The sequence below is a fragment of the Betta splendens genome, chromosome 2 (assembly GCF_900634795.4).
Source record: "Betta splendens chromosome 2, fBetSpl5.4, whole genome shotgun sequence".
NCBI classification, from domain to species: Eukaryota; Metazoa; Chordata; class Actinopteri; order Anabantiformes; family Osphronemidae; genus Betta; species Betta splendens.
Window position 1 is genome coordinate 11437287 of NC_040882.2, and position 13559 is coordinate 11450845.

At 44.1% G+C, this 13559-nt stretch overlaps 2 protein-coding genes across 2 annotated transcripts; one reads left to right on the plus strand and one right to left on the minus strand.

The window, feature by feature from the left end:
- The first annotated feature begins 7 nt into the window (after positions 1-7).
- Positions 8-3445, plus strand: cars2 (cysteinyl-tRNA synthetase 2, mitochondrial). The gene is made up of 15 exons (XM_029174150.3): positions 8-398; positions 468-518; positions 628-745; positions 819-890; positions 1012-1117; positions 1202-1282; positions 1361-1490; positions 1587-1720; positions 1850-1917; positions 1999-2065; positions 2142-2280; positions 2459-2582; positions 2707-2805; positions 2944-3159; positions 3232-3445. Exons 1-15 carry the CDS (start codon positions 163-165, stop codon positions 3322-3324), a joined length of 1734 nt encoding a protein of 577 aa, XP_029029983.1. The 5' UTR covers positions 8-162; the 3' UTR covers positions 3325-3445.
- LOC114869751 (DDRGK domain-containing protein 1-like) lies at positions 3322-6221 on the minus strand. The gene is made up of 8 exons (XM_029174227.2): positions 6012-6221; positions 5185-5334; positions 4884-5011; positions 4704-4805; positions 4489-4611; positions 4346-4384; positions 4156-4261; positions 3322-3779 (listed from the first exon to the last, which is right to left on the minus strand). The coding sequence occupies exons 1-8, from the start codon at positions 6097-6099 to the stop codon at positions 3619-3621; spliced, it is 897 nt and encodes a 298-aa protein (XP_029030060.1). The 5' UTR covers positions 6100-6221; the 3' UTR covers positions 3322-3618.
- Between the last annotated feature and the right edge of the window lie 7338 nt (positions 6222-13559).

Below are 13559 nucleotides of genomic sequence, written 5' to 3' on the forward strand. Positions count from 1 at the left end.
GCAGACAGCGAATGGCGAGTAATGTCTAGTTTATTAAACACTCCAGGTTGCTAACTGCTAACATACTACTTTTAGCTTTTATATAAAACAAATGTATGTATGTTTTGAGGGAACCCTAGCAACCAGGCTAAGCTAAGCTAGCGGAGCGCGGGCTGTGAGACGATGTGGGGCTGCAGGTGGAGGTCAGCGCCTCGGACAGTGAAGCTCCTGAGGCGGGTGCTGAGCGCAGCTCCGTCAGTGAGCGGAGCCAGGCGGCGCTGCTCAGGTGGAGCCCGCAGCAGGGACACGGGGAGGGCGTGGAGGAGACCCAGCGGCTTCAACACGGGGGTGCATGTGTTCAACAGCCTGACCAAGCAGAAGGAGCCGCTCATAGTGGCAAGAGACGGGCTAGCCACCTGGTACTGACTCACGAACGTAGCACTGATGCGAACAGCTGAACGATGCGCTCACAGTGTGTGTTGCTACAGGTACAGCTGCGGACCCACCGTGTACGACCATGCTCACCTGGGCCATGCCTGGTAACCATGTCTACTTTGGACAGCTTCTTGTTCATATTTATTCGTATTAGGTGTTTATGTTTCTGTAAAGAAGTTGCCAGAGCTCCACATTTTCATGTGTTTTTCACAGCTCATACGTCAGGTTTGACATCCTGCAGAGGATCCTGTCCAGGCTGTTTGGAGTCACCGTCGTTCATGCCATGGTCATCACTGACATTGATGACAAGATCATCAAAAGAAGCCTGGAGGTATTAAAGCCCACGGAGTGTGTTAAATCAGTGATGTTTTTTTGTCAGGCCTTAAACAATTTTAGTTTGACAGGAAAACGTGTCTACGACAGTCACAGCCAGAATGTACGAGGAGGAGTTCAAGAAGGATATGATGTCATTGAAGGTGTGCATCAAAAATACTGCTCTGATCTGCTTTCTCATGTCGGCATCTGCATCAGCACCAGTTCAGTGGATTCTCTGAAGTTAGTTTATCTATGAGCATGTCTCTGTTTTTGTTTTTTGAGGTGACTCCTCCTGCTGTGTATTTACGAGTCACAGAGAATGTGCATCATATTGTTGGGTTTATTGAGAGGATCATCAACAATGGACACGCTTACGCCACGAAGGATGGTATGGACTATTCAGCAGCTCTTGCTTCTGAATCAGTGGTGTATCGGAAGCTCCCCAGTAAATGAATGAACTGCTCTCCTGCAGGTGATGTGTACTTTGACATTGGGTCCATTGGTGATCGTTATGGCAGGTTTGTGGGAGCTGTTGACACTCAAGCAGAACCGGGTGAGTGTTTGTCTCCACTTAAGTCATTTAATTAAAATTGGATATATTTAGTACTTTACTAACACTGTGGTTCTGCAGACAGGTCAAATAAACGAGATCCAAGAGATTTTGCGCTGTGGAAACCATCCAAACCTCAAGAGCCTTTTTGGGAATCTCCGTGGGGCAGAGGAAGACCCGGCTGGCACATTGAGTGTTCCACAATCGCTAGGTTTGCATTTCCTATCTACCTGCTTCACATAAAACAACTGCCAATTAGTACAAGTTATTAAATGATCAACGTGGGCTATCTCTGTGTTGGTGTCAGCTGTGTGTTTGGGAGTCAGCTGGACATCCACTCTGGAGGTATCGACCTGGCCTTTCCTCACCATGAGAATGAGATCGCTCAGAGTGAAGCTTATCATCAGTGTGGGCAGTGGGCAAACTACTTCCTCCACTCAGGTAAGTCCACAACTGTGGCCTGTTGAGCCACTTCAATTCTCTACTCTGTTGTTTCCCCAACTTAGGCTATGAATTTTCAGATTCGTAGACTAATTCTCAGTTGATTTCATTGATTGTTATTGTTTTTAGGGCACCTACACGCACAGGGCAGTGCAGAGAAGATGTCTAAATCATTGAAGAACTACATCACCATCAAGGTACAGTCATCTTGAAACAGTTTTTTTGAATATTAGAATATGTAACTGAATATACAAATCTTTTTTGTTATCTTCCACTAGGATTTCCTGGAGTCATACTCTTCCAACGAATTTAGGATGTTTTGCCTTTTCACAAAATACAGATCAGGTGAAAAAAATGAAGACACTGTCTTTTTTAATCAACTCATCTTTGTTTGCATCACTGATTTTCTGTGACGTCACAGGTATTGACTACAGTGACAGCAACATGTCTGAGGCTCGGACCTCTCTGAGAGCCATCTCTACCTTTGTCCATGATGCTCAGTCTTACATGAAGGGTCAGCTGCACTGCTCCCCTGTACAAGAAGCTGTTCTCTGGGAGAGGTAGTAACTTTGTTTCTGGGAAGCTTCCTAATTAGATTTTTACCTGTGGAAGTCAAACTACTTCTCAAGTTTGAACCATTTATCAAGCACCTATTTCTTAATAAATTAACTAGCAAGAGAATACAATGTACATTCTACGTTAATACGGACAGGTTGTGTTCTTGTGGCTCTTCCTCAGGTTGGCTGAGACTAAATCAAGTTTGGTAAAAGTGCTGGCAGACGACTTTGACACACCAAAGGCCATCGGTGCCGTAATGAACCTGGTTCATCAGGGAAACTGCCAACTCCAGCCTGTTTCTACGGTAACACAGCTTCATCTTGTACACTGAAGATAGATAAACAAAGTGAAGTTGCTAATGGATTGAACTATCATCAAAATCAAAGGGTTGAATTAACAGTCACATTCACTGGATCATATGTGTTCAGTCTGAGGGAGTGACCCGCAGCCCTGCAGTGTTCGGCGCAATCGTCAGCTACATTCAAGATGTTCTGGATGTTTTTGGGATCAGTCTGATGCACACAAAGGTCAGGACATGTGATAATAGGTGTATATATAAATCTTTCATAATTATCTACAGTGTGCTTTCTCTCTACACGCTCAAGCTTTGTGGGTGGTACAGACTGAACTACTGGTCTTAAACATGTTCTCTATGCCGTCTGCAGGAGGCTGATGCGTTGAGCAGCAGTGGACGTCTGCAGTCTGTTGTGGAACAACTAACTAGTTTCAGAAGTGAAGTTCGAGCATTTGCACTCACCCGCCACAGTGCTGGAAGCACCGGGTCCAACACCAAACCAGGGCTTCACCCAGACAGAATCCCTCTCCTCAAAGCCTGCGACAACCTCAGAAATGACCTGGCACCTTTGGGTGTTTTGATAAAGGTAAAAACAAAATAAAACTGTTACATACAGCAGTTCGCTGCAAGACTGGACTGATGTGGTCTATTTTTCCAGGACAGAGGAGCCTCCTCAACGTGTGAGATAGTGGAGGGGAAGCAGAGTGAGGAAAAGAGAGACTACAATAAAGACCAGGAAACATCCAGCTGAGATCCAGCTCTACCTTTAAGACTTTATTTAGGCTCATGGACTTTATCATGAACTGAGACCTTTAAGTCTTCCACTTCATGTTTCAGTATTAGACTGTGTAATAAAGATCATGTTAATTAGACTATATGTTTCTGTATGGTTGAAGTTTAATGCAGAGAACTGCTTAAACCTTGCCAGCAGCTGGATGATGCACATCACACCTGCAGATCAACCACAGGTTGGTCTGATGGGTTTAATAAGTTAAAATAAAACAGCAACCAGTATCAGATCTGAGATTTCAGATTCAGCTGTCCATCAGGCGTTGCTGCGGCTCTCAGGGTTCAGGTTGATGAGAGAGTTACTGGCTTGGGCCAGCTCTGTGATGGAAACCCTGCCTCTCTGTTTGATGAACCGAGCCACTGAGTCCATCTCCTCTGAAGTGATGGAGATAAACTTTCCTCTGTCATCAATCACTCCTGAAAGACAATAACACAGAAGGACACATTCAATGAAAGAAATAAACAAAAAGAACATTGTTTAAAATTAATTCTCAGAATGAGTGCAATCCATCTGAAGGTGACCCAAACCATAAAACAACTGGTAATGGCATTTTATAGCATGTGTTCAGTGCTAAACACATTTTAGTATTATTTTAATTACAAATAGCATTTCTTTCCTTTTTTCCACAGATACAAAAAGCTTCCTCTATGTAATTGGTTTTGAAACTTAAGCAGACCTAAAGTAAAGTCACAGCTCATATGTTAGCTGATCTAAATTCACCAAAACTAATTAGAATCTCTAAACATTTTTTTCTCATTATTATGAAAGTAGTGGAGCCTTAGTCTCACTAACCAGTAAGGGAACCGTCTGCTAGCAGGTCCTGTAGTCTGGCAATAGCATCCTGTGTCCTCATGCCAAAATGAGAAGCCAGGTCCTCCAAGAGAACCACCTTATTGTTCTGTGGGACAGAGGAGACACTGTTCAATAGACCTCCTTCGACTCCTTTGGTCCAGGACAGAGTGAACTGTAAAGTCAGTTTCACCTGAATGTACTGGATGAATTCTTGCAACAGATTTCGTGACTGAAAGTAAAAAAAAAAAAAGAGACAAATATTACTTCATTTTAAGCCTTATTTTCAAAAACCTCAGCCTTAAAAGGATTATTGTACCGATAGTGAAAACTAACCTGGTCTTCACTGAGCTGCTCCTCCTCTCCCTGGTCCTCTACGATGAAGGAGGCCTTAAGTTTTAGGTACTCCTCCTCCTCTTGTCTCTCCTGTTCTTCTTTGGCCCGACGTTCCATTTCCTCCTAAGAACACAAGAGGACAATGTCTCAGCTGCTTTTTATATTAGCATGCAGTGAGGAGGGGGGGCTTGTGAGAGGCAAGCCAAGCCTTAAACCTGTTTCTGTTCCTGCAGCCGCTCTCTCTCTTCTTCCTGTCGTCTCTCCTGCTCCCTAAGCTCCTGCATCCTCTTCCTCTCCTCCCTCTCTTCCAACTCTGCCTAAAAATGCAAAAACACACTTTTTAATTAAGCAACAACAGGACAGTGACAGTTTACACTGACGTTTAAAACCTTCACCTCTCTCTGGGCTTTCTTAGCCTGTTTCTCCTCCAGCTTCCTCTGCTTCTTGGCTCCTATTTTTGCAGTTGGTTGGAAGTTTTGCTGCTCCTCCTCCCCTGCCTCCTCTTCAGCCACCTGTTCCTCCACTGAAATAAACGCCAACAACAATCATGTTAGGATGTCATACAAGAGAAAATAAATATATTTAAATATAAATATATACAGCTGCTTCAACTACAAGGTCTTTAGTTTGTGAATGAATGCTTAATGTTGACTGTAGCATGTTAATATATACACACACAATATATATGGGTCATACCATGTTCCACAGCCTCTCTTTGTGGTCGCCTGTGAGCCATCGCTGTGGCCATGTTCCTCCTCCTGCGGGGCATGCCTTCTCCTCGCTCCTCTGCTGCTCGCGGAGGAGGACCCGCAGCTCGGACAACATCCCGCTGCTGCTCCTCATCAGCTGAGAAATCCACAAAATGATTAGTCCACTTCTACTACCCTCTATTTAGAAATATCAATATAAATCCAAATAATTTCAAAACACAAGTTGAGGAGATAATATTTGTCAAAACTCTGTGGCAGCTACGCATTTATACAAACTATTCAAGTGAGTCATGTGTCAAAAATCTGAATCTGCAAAATCTGCAGCTACTTCCTGTCCTGATCTTTGTGTGACCCCAATTTGGATCCTGATCTACATTTTCTTCTATATTGAGCTTTAGCACATTCAGACACATGACCAGGTGTATTTTAGAGACATCTTACACTTTTAAATGTCTTGCATGCATTATTAAAGTAGTTAAAAATGTAGTAAATGTATCACAAAATACATTCAATTTTATTATGTCGGTGTGCCAAAAAAGTATTTTATATGTTGTAGTAGGTTTCTTAAATGTTTTATACCACCGCTGCGGCTTCCGTAGTTTGCCAAATGACAGCTATGAGCTGACGTTGCCTAACAAGCAAAGCACTCTCGTGTCTCTGCAGCGTCTCTGCCTACACGTTTAGTAATATGCAAAAATTGCAAAAAATTGTAAAAACGTACAACCTGGGTGGGCTAATCGTATAAAGTACCGCTTCTGATCAACTCTGAGGTAACTGCTAAAATTAGCCAGCTAGCTCTCCTTAGCTACCTACCGTCCTGAGTTTTCCTCCGGACCTTTACCGCGAACGCAATGAGGACAATGAGAATAGCCGCCGCTATCAGATACAGCACTACGTCCATGGCTGCGGTCAAGCTAAGCTTTCACTCTGTGTGAAATATGTTTCAGAGTCTATTCCAGTCTGCCACTCTATACTTCTTCTTCTTCTTCTTCTTCTTGTTTGTGTTTGGCTGTTTCTTCTTCGTTGGTTAGCAGGGAAGTGACGTTTCATTGACACACTGCTGCCCTCTATGTTCTCCACTTTTTCATTAAGCAACAACAGGACATTGACTGCTTCTTTTTTACCAGTTATGCACTGCATTTTGTTTTGAAAGGAAATATTGCGCTAATTATTAATCAGCATACTAATGTTACACTATGTAGAGTAAAAGCTAATCCCCTAATTCCTCTCAGATGTGTGTAAAATCTTACTATTGATTGATTGTTGTCTCTTAATGACAATAATTAAATTAAAATTGCTTGATGGTATTGTCGTCAAATATATTTAGTAAATCCATAAAGCTAAAACGCAGTTCAGTTTGACGCTCACTAGGGGGCGAACACGCTGCCTCTGCAGGTAACTTCTCTACTGCTGACTCACTAATAAGTATGTGTGAAAAGCCTCTGAGAAAACATCATTCTCCCGTCTCCTTCCTTTCTCTCACACACATGCCTCATTTAAATGGAGCAGCTGAACCTCCATTAAGTCAGTAGGCAGGTCACATTCACAGCGCCGCTCCATGCATCACACCTAGTACTAAGCACCGTTACAAACCTGCAGCCATAAATCTAAGGGACAGTGGGGTTCAGGATTGAAGGTTTGACCTCTATGTAGTGAACCTTAAGTCTTTAAACACTTCAACATTGTGGAGACAGCCCAGTAGTTAAGTGAGAGCAGAGGCCGCCTCTGCAGCCTCATATGTGAATCTGGCCATGGTTTTGTCATGATTGAATCATGTGCTCGAGACAAACATGGAACAAAAATGGCATTGTCTTCATACTACTCTAGATACAGGATCCACCAACCTCAAATAATCAGGCTTACTGTACCTAACTTAAACAATTAACAGATGATTAGTTTGCCACTAGATGTCAGTGGAACCAAGCTGTGAACACAACGTGACAACGATCATTAGGTTGAAAGTTATTATGATGAACTGACCGACTAATTTACAGTTATGTTTTACAGTTACGGAGCATCACACGCACGGCACTGTGGGTTAGTGTAGTGCACATTTGCGTCACTTTGTGTGGTCTCTCCTCAGCAGTGGTTCACTGGAGGAGGTCAGACAAACACAGTCCCTCAGAGCTAAACCAGTCTGTCATCTTTTCACAGTTAAAATCGGCCTCTTGGCCAGAAAAACTGGTTGTAGAGTGACGCTAACTCTTGGCCTCATGTGTAAAACTGGGTATGAATTGATTCTATTAGTCACAAGTACCTGATGAAACTAGCACAAAATAAGAAACGTCAGCTCCATTTATTTTCATCTTTTTGAGTATTAATAGAGGCACGGGCACCAGTGAGCTGTTCATCTCAGCTCATCGTGCTTCATAAGACTCAGAAGGAGGCTCTGACCCCGATAATGTCACAGGTTGATGAGCTGCATGATGGGAAGTGTAGGTCTAATGAGTTCATCGTGACACATCATAAGTGAGCGTGTGCAGCGGGAGCCGGGAGAACGTCCCAGTCAGCAGTTTCCTCCGTCGGAGAGCCGAGAATAGAGCATCGCAGTCTCTCCCACAGAAGGATGTGATGCTCCGCCGGCTGTGACCGAGTATTTCCATCAGCGGCGACATGTAGAGGACACGGCGTCTGCAACCTGACTCCGTCCGCTCCTCTGCCTTTATTCATCCATCGCTCTGTTCCTGTGCGTTCCTATGCGTTGCTTGTGAAAACGTGTGCGAGTGTGTCCTCGCACCTACCGCCAGTCTTTGCAGACCTCTGCTCTGCCTTGTGTTTTTATGGAGAGCTGTAAAGGCAGATAAGCGAGAATGTTCCCGGTCACTGAATAATCTGCGTTGCAATCTTGCTGTCAGACGCTGTTTCGTGGTGTAAAGGGAACAAGCCCACAGCCGGGACGGTCTAAAGTTGAAGGTGAGCCGTGGAAGGACACCGCGCGTGCCGCAGTCCTCGCTTCCTGGTGCGGCGTTCAGGTGACCTCGGGGGCGGAGCTTGCCGCGGCTCCTTCACTGCGGGGAACGGAGGCGTGAGAGGATCCGAGCGACGCCCGCGCGTGCGGAGGTCAGCGTGGCCTCGGCGCGCGCGCGCGGGCAGACGAGCCGCTCGGCTGAGCGTGCAGGTGTAGCAGCGTAGCGCGGAGCCCGTCGTGCAGGTGCGAGGGAGCCGTAGTAGAGGAGGCAGGGGGGGGAGGAGGGGGGGGGGCGCGTTGTTCTGCAGGGACAAGGTGACTCCTCTGCAGGAAGAAGAGGAACGTGGGCAAAGTTCACGCGTGGGCAGAGTTAGTGAAAGTCACCGTGTCACACTTCATCAGTCTTTTATACTCAGCTCTTTTCTACCAGCACAGCATTTTGAGGTGAAGCATGAATTATAATAATAAATATTACATTTATTGACTCTCACACTTTATGGTCACGTTATTAGGTACAGCTGCACAGAGGCTCGCAGTGAGAAGTGAAGGTTGTTCTAATGTGTTCAAAAGGAACCAGGGCAACAGAATCATTCCCTAATGTAAAAGCCCTTCACATATTTAACCCCACGTTTACCAAACACTAAACATTGTAGAGATTCTGCTAATTCAGCAATTTCCTCTTCAAACTGTTTTTATGGCAGAAGGTGAATGACGTCATGATCTGTCTCATCTTGACAGAGAGTGATAAACTCCAGAGGCTCCGGCCTTGTCGCTCAAGGACGTACCCGAATTCACAATGTTTAAATTTGAATGGGAACATTGTGATTGTGAAACGCTTTCTTTGAACAGGAGCAATAAAAAACCTTGAAGAAAAGCTTTTAACTGGACTTTAACCGGAGGTCTCAATTATCATTTCTGTGTAGCTGCATTTCTGAGTAGAATCAAGGTGAAATGACTTTATTAGTATCACATTTCACCAGAGTTCACTCACAGGCTGCGGTGCACATACTGTATGATGTAATGACTAACAAGCCTCTGGTGCTCATATCAACTGCCTACAGTGAACGCCTCATTTAATTAGTCTCTTCCCACTGATATTGATCTAAAATAACTTCACTCTGGTTTCTGACAGATCTCTGTGTTGTGTTACATGGGAAAGATTTTATTATAAGTGCTTTGAAACGATCCCAGTGTGTGGTTCTCTGGAGAGCAGGACCCACAAGGCCCAGAAAATATGAACTGAAAGTTTGCTGGAGGGCGATGGAGAATTATTCTGCTTCCTCAGCCTCACCACAAGCATCCATTCAGCACAGATCAACCAGAGCATGCTGGGAGGGTTTCTCCTCACTCTGCACATGGAACACTGGCAGCGTGGAGGGAGCTCGACCTGAGAGCGAGTTGATCTTGGAAATGAGCTACTAGTTATTACATAAAAAGTTCCTAAACTGAGACATCCAGTGATTTTCACTTTGTAAATTTATAGAAGCAGCTGCTTCCAGCATATATTTTGTACTTTGTAACTCCGACTGTAGTTTCCTGATGATGATGTCCAGTCCTGCTCATGCTGCCAGCTTAGACCCTAACCGCTTCCTACAGTCGCCCTCACCTCCAGGCCGTTGCTCAGCAGCCTCATCCCAAGCCACAATCCTGCAGCTCCCACTTCATTGTCAGCTCCACCCAGCGGAATCATCCACATATATTCTTGCATTTAGTGATTCAGGTCAGATTGGCTTTTACTCCAGCGTCATGCTGAGTCAGCATTCAGACAGTGGTGAGGATCTGGACTAGTTTTTGCAAACTTTCCTGCACTATTTGGCGGCATGTTAGTGGTTATTCAGACAGTTTAGCCTGTTCCAGTGTGTGTCTCCACTTAAAATATCTTCCAGGACTTTGCAGACTTGTTACGGGGGATTGTTGTGCTGTGACGCTCTGTTGGGGGATGCGTTGCTTTGACTGGTGAAGTTAATGACAAATTAAAATGTCTAGTCAAACCCGGAACTGACTGGAAAACTTTGAGGTTATGTAGAAACCACAAGGACTGGTTGTTCTTTTTACTATTGTGAGCCTAAGAATCACAGCATTCTGCAAGGATTAATTTACCTGGGATATGAATAAAGAAAATTATACTTCTCTATAGTTTGTTGTTGTGAAAATGTGAAGCACCACACTCTGAGCTTGCATGAATGCATTTAAAAAACACTCACAGTCACACACTCTTCACACATCGACTGCTGTCTAAACATCAGGAAAACAGCAGCACGTATAATTTGCATAATAAAAGGCAGCATCCTGCCTAAATTAATTACATTACATGCGCTTTATTTCTACTGAATGGGCTCAGTGGGGTTTCAGACTTGTCTGGTATCACCAGCACAGAGCAAAAGCGTGTCTACGCTGCTTTACTGAAGATAAAAATCTGATGATGTCAAATCTGTGAAGACAAAAGCACAACGTAAAGACAGAGTGGACACAAAACCAAAACACGGTGCAGGTAGTGATCAGATCAGCTTGTGTGTGTGTGTGTGTGTGTGTGTGTGTGTGTGTGTGTGTGTGTGTGTGTGTGTGTGTGTGTGTGTGTGTTTAGGTTTATCTACAGGTTGTATCTCTGACACCTTTGTCCTCCTTTTCCTGGAAAAGCATCTGCTTGGATCAGACGCACTTTAAATATTCAGTCACTAAATGGGTTTAGAATAGTCACACTATTATGAGTATGTTCATTCTTACAGCTTTTTAGTCTTACTTATATTTTTATTTACTTAATTTCCACCCTTTATCATCTTTTCAGGAGCTGCAAGGATTTTAAGCCAATAAAGTCATTGGCTACTGAGAGTCCATTTAGGTGACTCCGAAAAGCAAAGAAGGGAGTTTTGTTCAGTGGCTAAAGTTTCATCATGTGACATGTCATGTCATGTGACTGAACTTCATCTAGGTTCATTCATGATGAAGCACCAGGACGGGCCCAATCACAGAACAGTGAAATACTAAGCCGCATGGCTTCCTGTTAAAGGAGCTGGTAACGAGGTGAAGGGCGAACCTGACTCAGACTGTCCTCTGAAAACAGCCTCTGTTGACACTGCTCTCAGCTGAGTGATGATCCGAAACAATGCCTTTGTCGTCACAATAGAAGCTGATGACGTCCCCTGATTCATGTACAGCTCCTCTCGTTGGTTTGGGAACAAAAACCCAGATACTCACGGTGAAATTTGACGCTCAGCTAATTCAGCTTTGGTTGTGCTGCTCTGTGATAAACCCCTTCTAACCTGTGTCTTTGTAAACACGGTGAGTCCAGGATTGTACGGCCCATTTTTGTCCTCTCCTTTCTTGCTTTATCAGTTCATCGGCGTCTGTTAATGGTTGTGTGTTTTATATGGCTGAGGCTCTCACCTTGTCCGTCAAGGACGTGGACATGGACTCAGGTGGACGCAATGACTCTCTTGTCTCTCGTGCTCAGCCAGATCCTCTGTTCTGCCTTTCAGCAGCTGTTAATATGAGGTTGGCCTGGCCCAGCTACTCTATGGGGCCAGAGCTTCAATGCAAAAACACACCGCGGACTCTGTGAGGCAGGAAACTCTGAGCAATGTCACAGAGTTAAGGTCAGGACTGTGTGACCCACCCACAGTCGACTTCTGTCCATCTATCGGCTCTTCACCACTCTGATCATCATCGCTTTGAGGATGAACACCTTCAATAGTGTCATTCCTGCTAATTGTCTTCTCGGTGTGGAATCAAAGTGCTAACAAACATGACATTCTGGCCTCACACAGTACAGAAAATGAAAGATTCAAATGCAATGAATTCTGGGTAATGTTTTTTATTGAATTAGTGACATTTGTCTAGTTTTATTTAAACACAAAAATCTCCCCCAAACTAAACTGATGAGTGTAAAATGCACGATTTTGCTGAGCTATAAAAGATTTTTTTTAAATAATAAATGAGTACTTCACTTGTTCAAATACAAGCTGACAACAGAAACCGTGAAGTGAAAGCAGGCGATATTACTGACAGCAACACTGTGTGGATCTGGGTTCAGGCCTCTGGACCCGTCTGCTGCTGCTCAAACCACAAACATCTGACTCTGGCTGAATCCTTCTCAAATCGCTGAAGTGCTCCACTAAAAGAGGAGTTCCCTTTTTGAAACTGGCTCCAGAGCCAGGCCTTCACCTCCAGACGGCCAGTTTCAAAAACCTCTCCAGTGTCAAACAGTTCCCGTTCAAAGAGGCAGAAACTAATTCCGTAGCCCGGGTTATCGGCGCCGCTCAAATATTAACCATTGCATGAATTATTGGGAGGAACGGGCACTAAACTTTGTACTGGGGTTAGCAGAGGCTGAATACTGTAGGAGCGAGACCTGGATTAATCTGTAACCAGTTCGACGTTTCACAAGAGCATATATTTCACCAGGGCTTCAGGAGACGCTCAGTCGGGACCCGGGCTCTGAGGAGGTTCGGAGTCTGGTGACACACGAGAGACAATGAAAGTTTAATAGGCAGGTTTTTATTACACACTGGACACAAGCAGCTGCTTCTATAAACTGGCACGCGACCAGTGTTTGTCCCAGTATAAGAGCAGCCCTACGCTCACTTCCTGCCTACAGTACAGGGGATGGGGCAACAGACGGACGGACGGACGGACACACACCTGGCTGAGCGGTGCAGCGGCGAAGCAAGACAAACACGCAACCAATCAGCGACGCAGCCCTGAAAATAGCTCACATGAAGTTTTTGGCAAAGGATCCCGTTCTGTGTTGTGGTGCCGTGTTTGGTCTGTGGGCTGAGTGATGTATCAGTGAATAACAGTACCTGTATTTTACTGGTTATTTATACTGGTCACTGTTTATATTGATGGTCTTTCTGGTAGTTTTCCTGTTCTTTTACAACAAATGATTTAAAACTTACTTCTGCTCATGTCACTGCATAAAAGAGTCCAGCTGCTGAAGAGGCCTGACTGCATTTCTTACCTGTCATGGGCAGAAAACACCTGGAGCATCATGAAGAACAAATATGAGACAGATAACATCAAACAATAAAGTTTTTTGTCCTTGTTTCATTTTGCTATATAACGTCTGTCAACAAACAAGTTAAACACTTCCTATTAGTCATAATGACTAAACTACACACAGACGACTATAGTAGAAATGTATCAGTAAAAAACAACTGTTCAGAGAATAGTGCAGCAGTATTTCACATTATGATGTAGAATAAACAGGAGAACTCACAACCTAAACCACTGATCCTGAGTTTGTTGACAAAGCAGGTGATGCAACACACACAGCTTCATGTTATTTCTATGTGAATATGGTTTTCCATATTTAACCCATATGTGGTTTAACTCAAACCATAGTTCAGTATGTCAATCAATGAATGGGAACTGATTGAGAGTGTATTACCTTCAGTATTGGTGTGAGTCTGTACGCAAACAGGAAACATGTCTATAAATATGTTTGAGTCACGTTT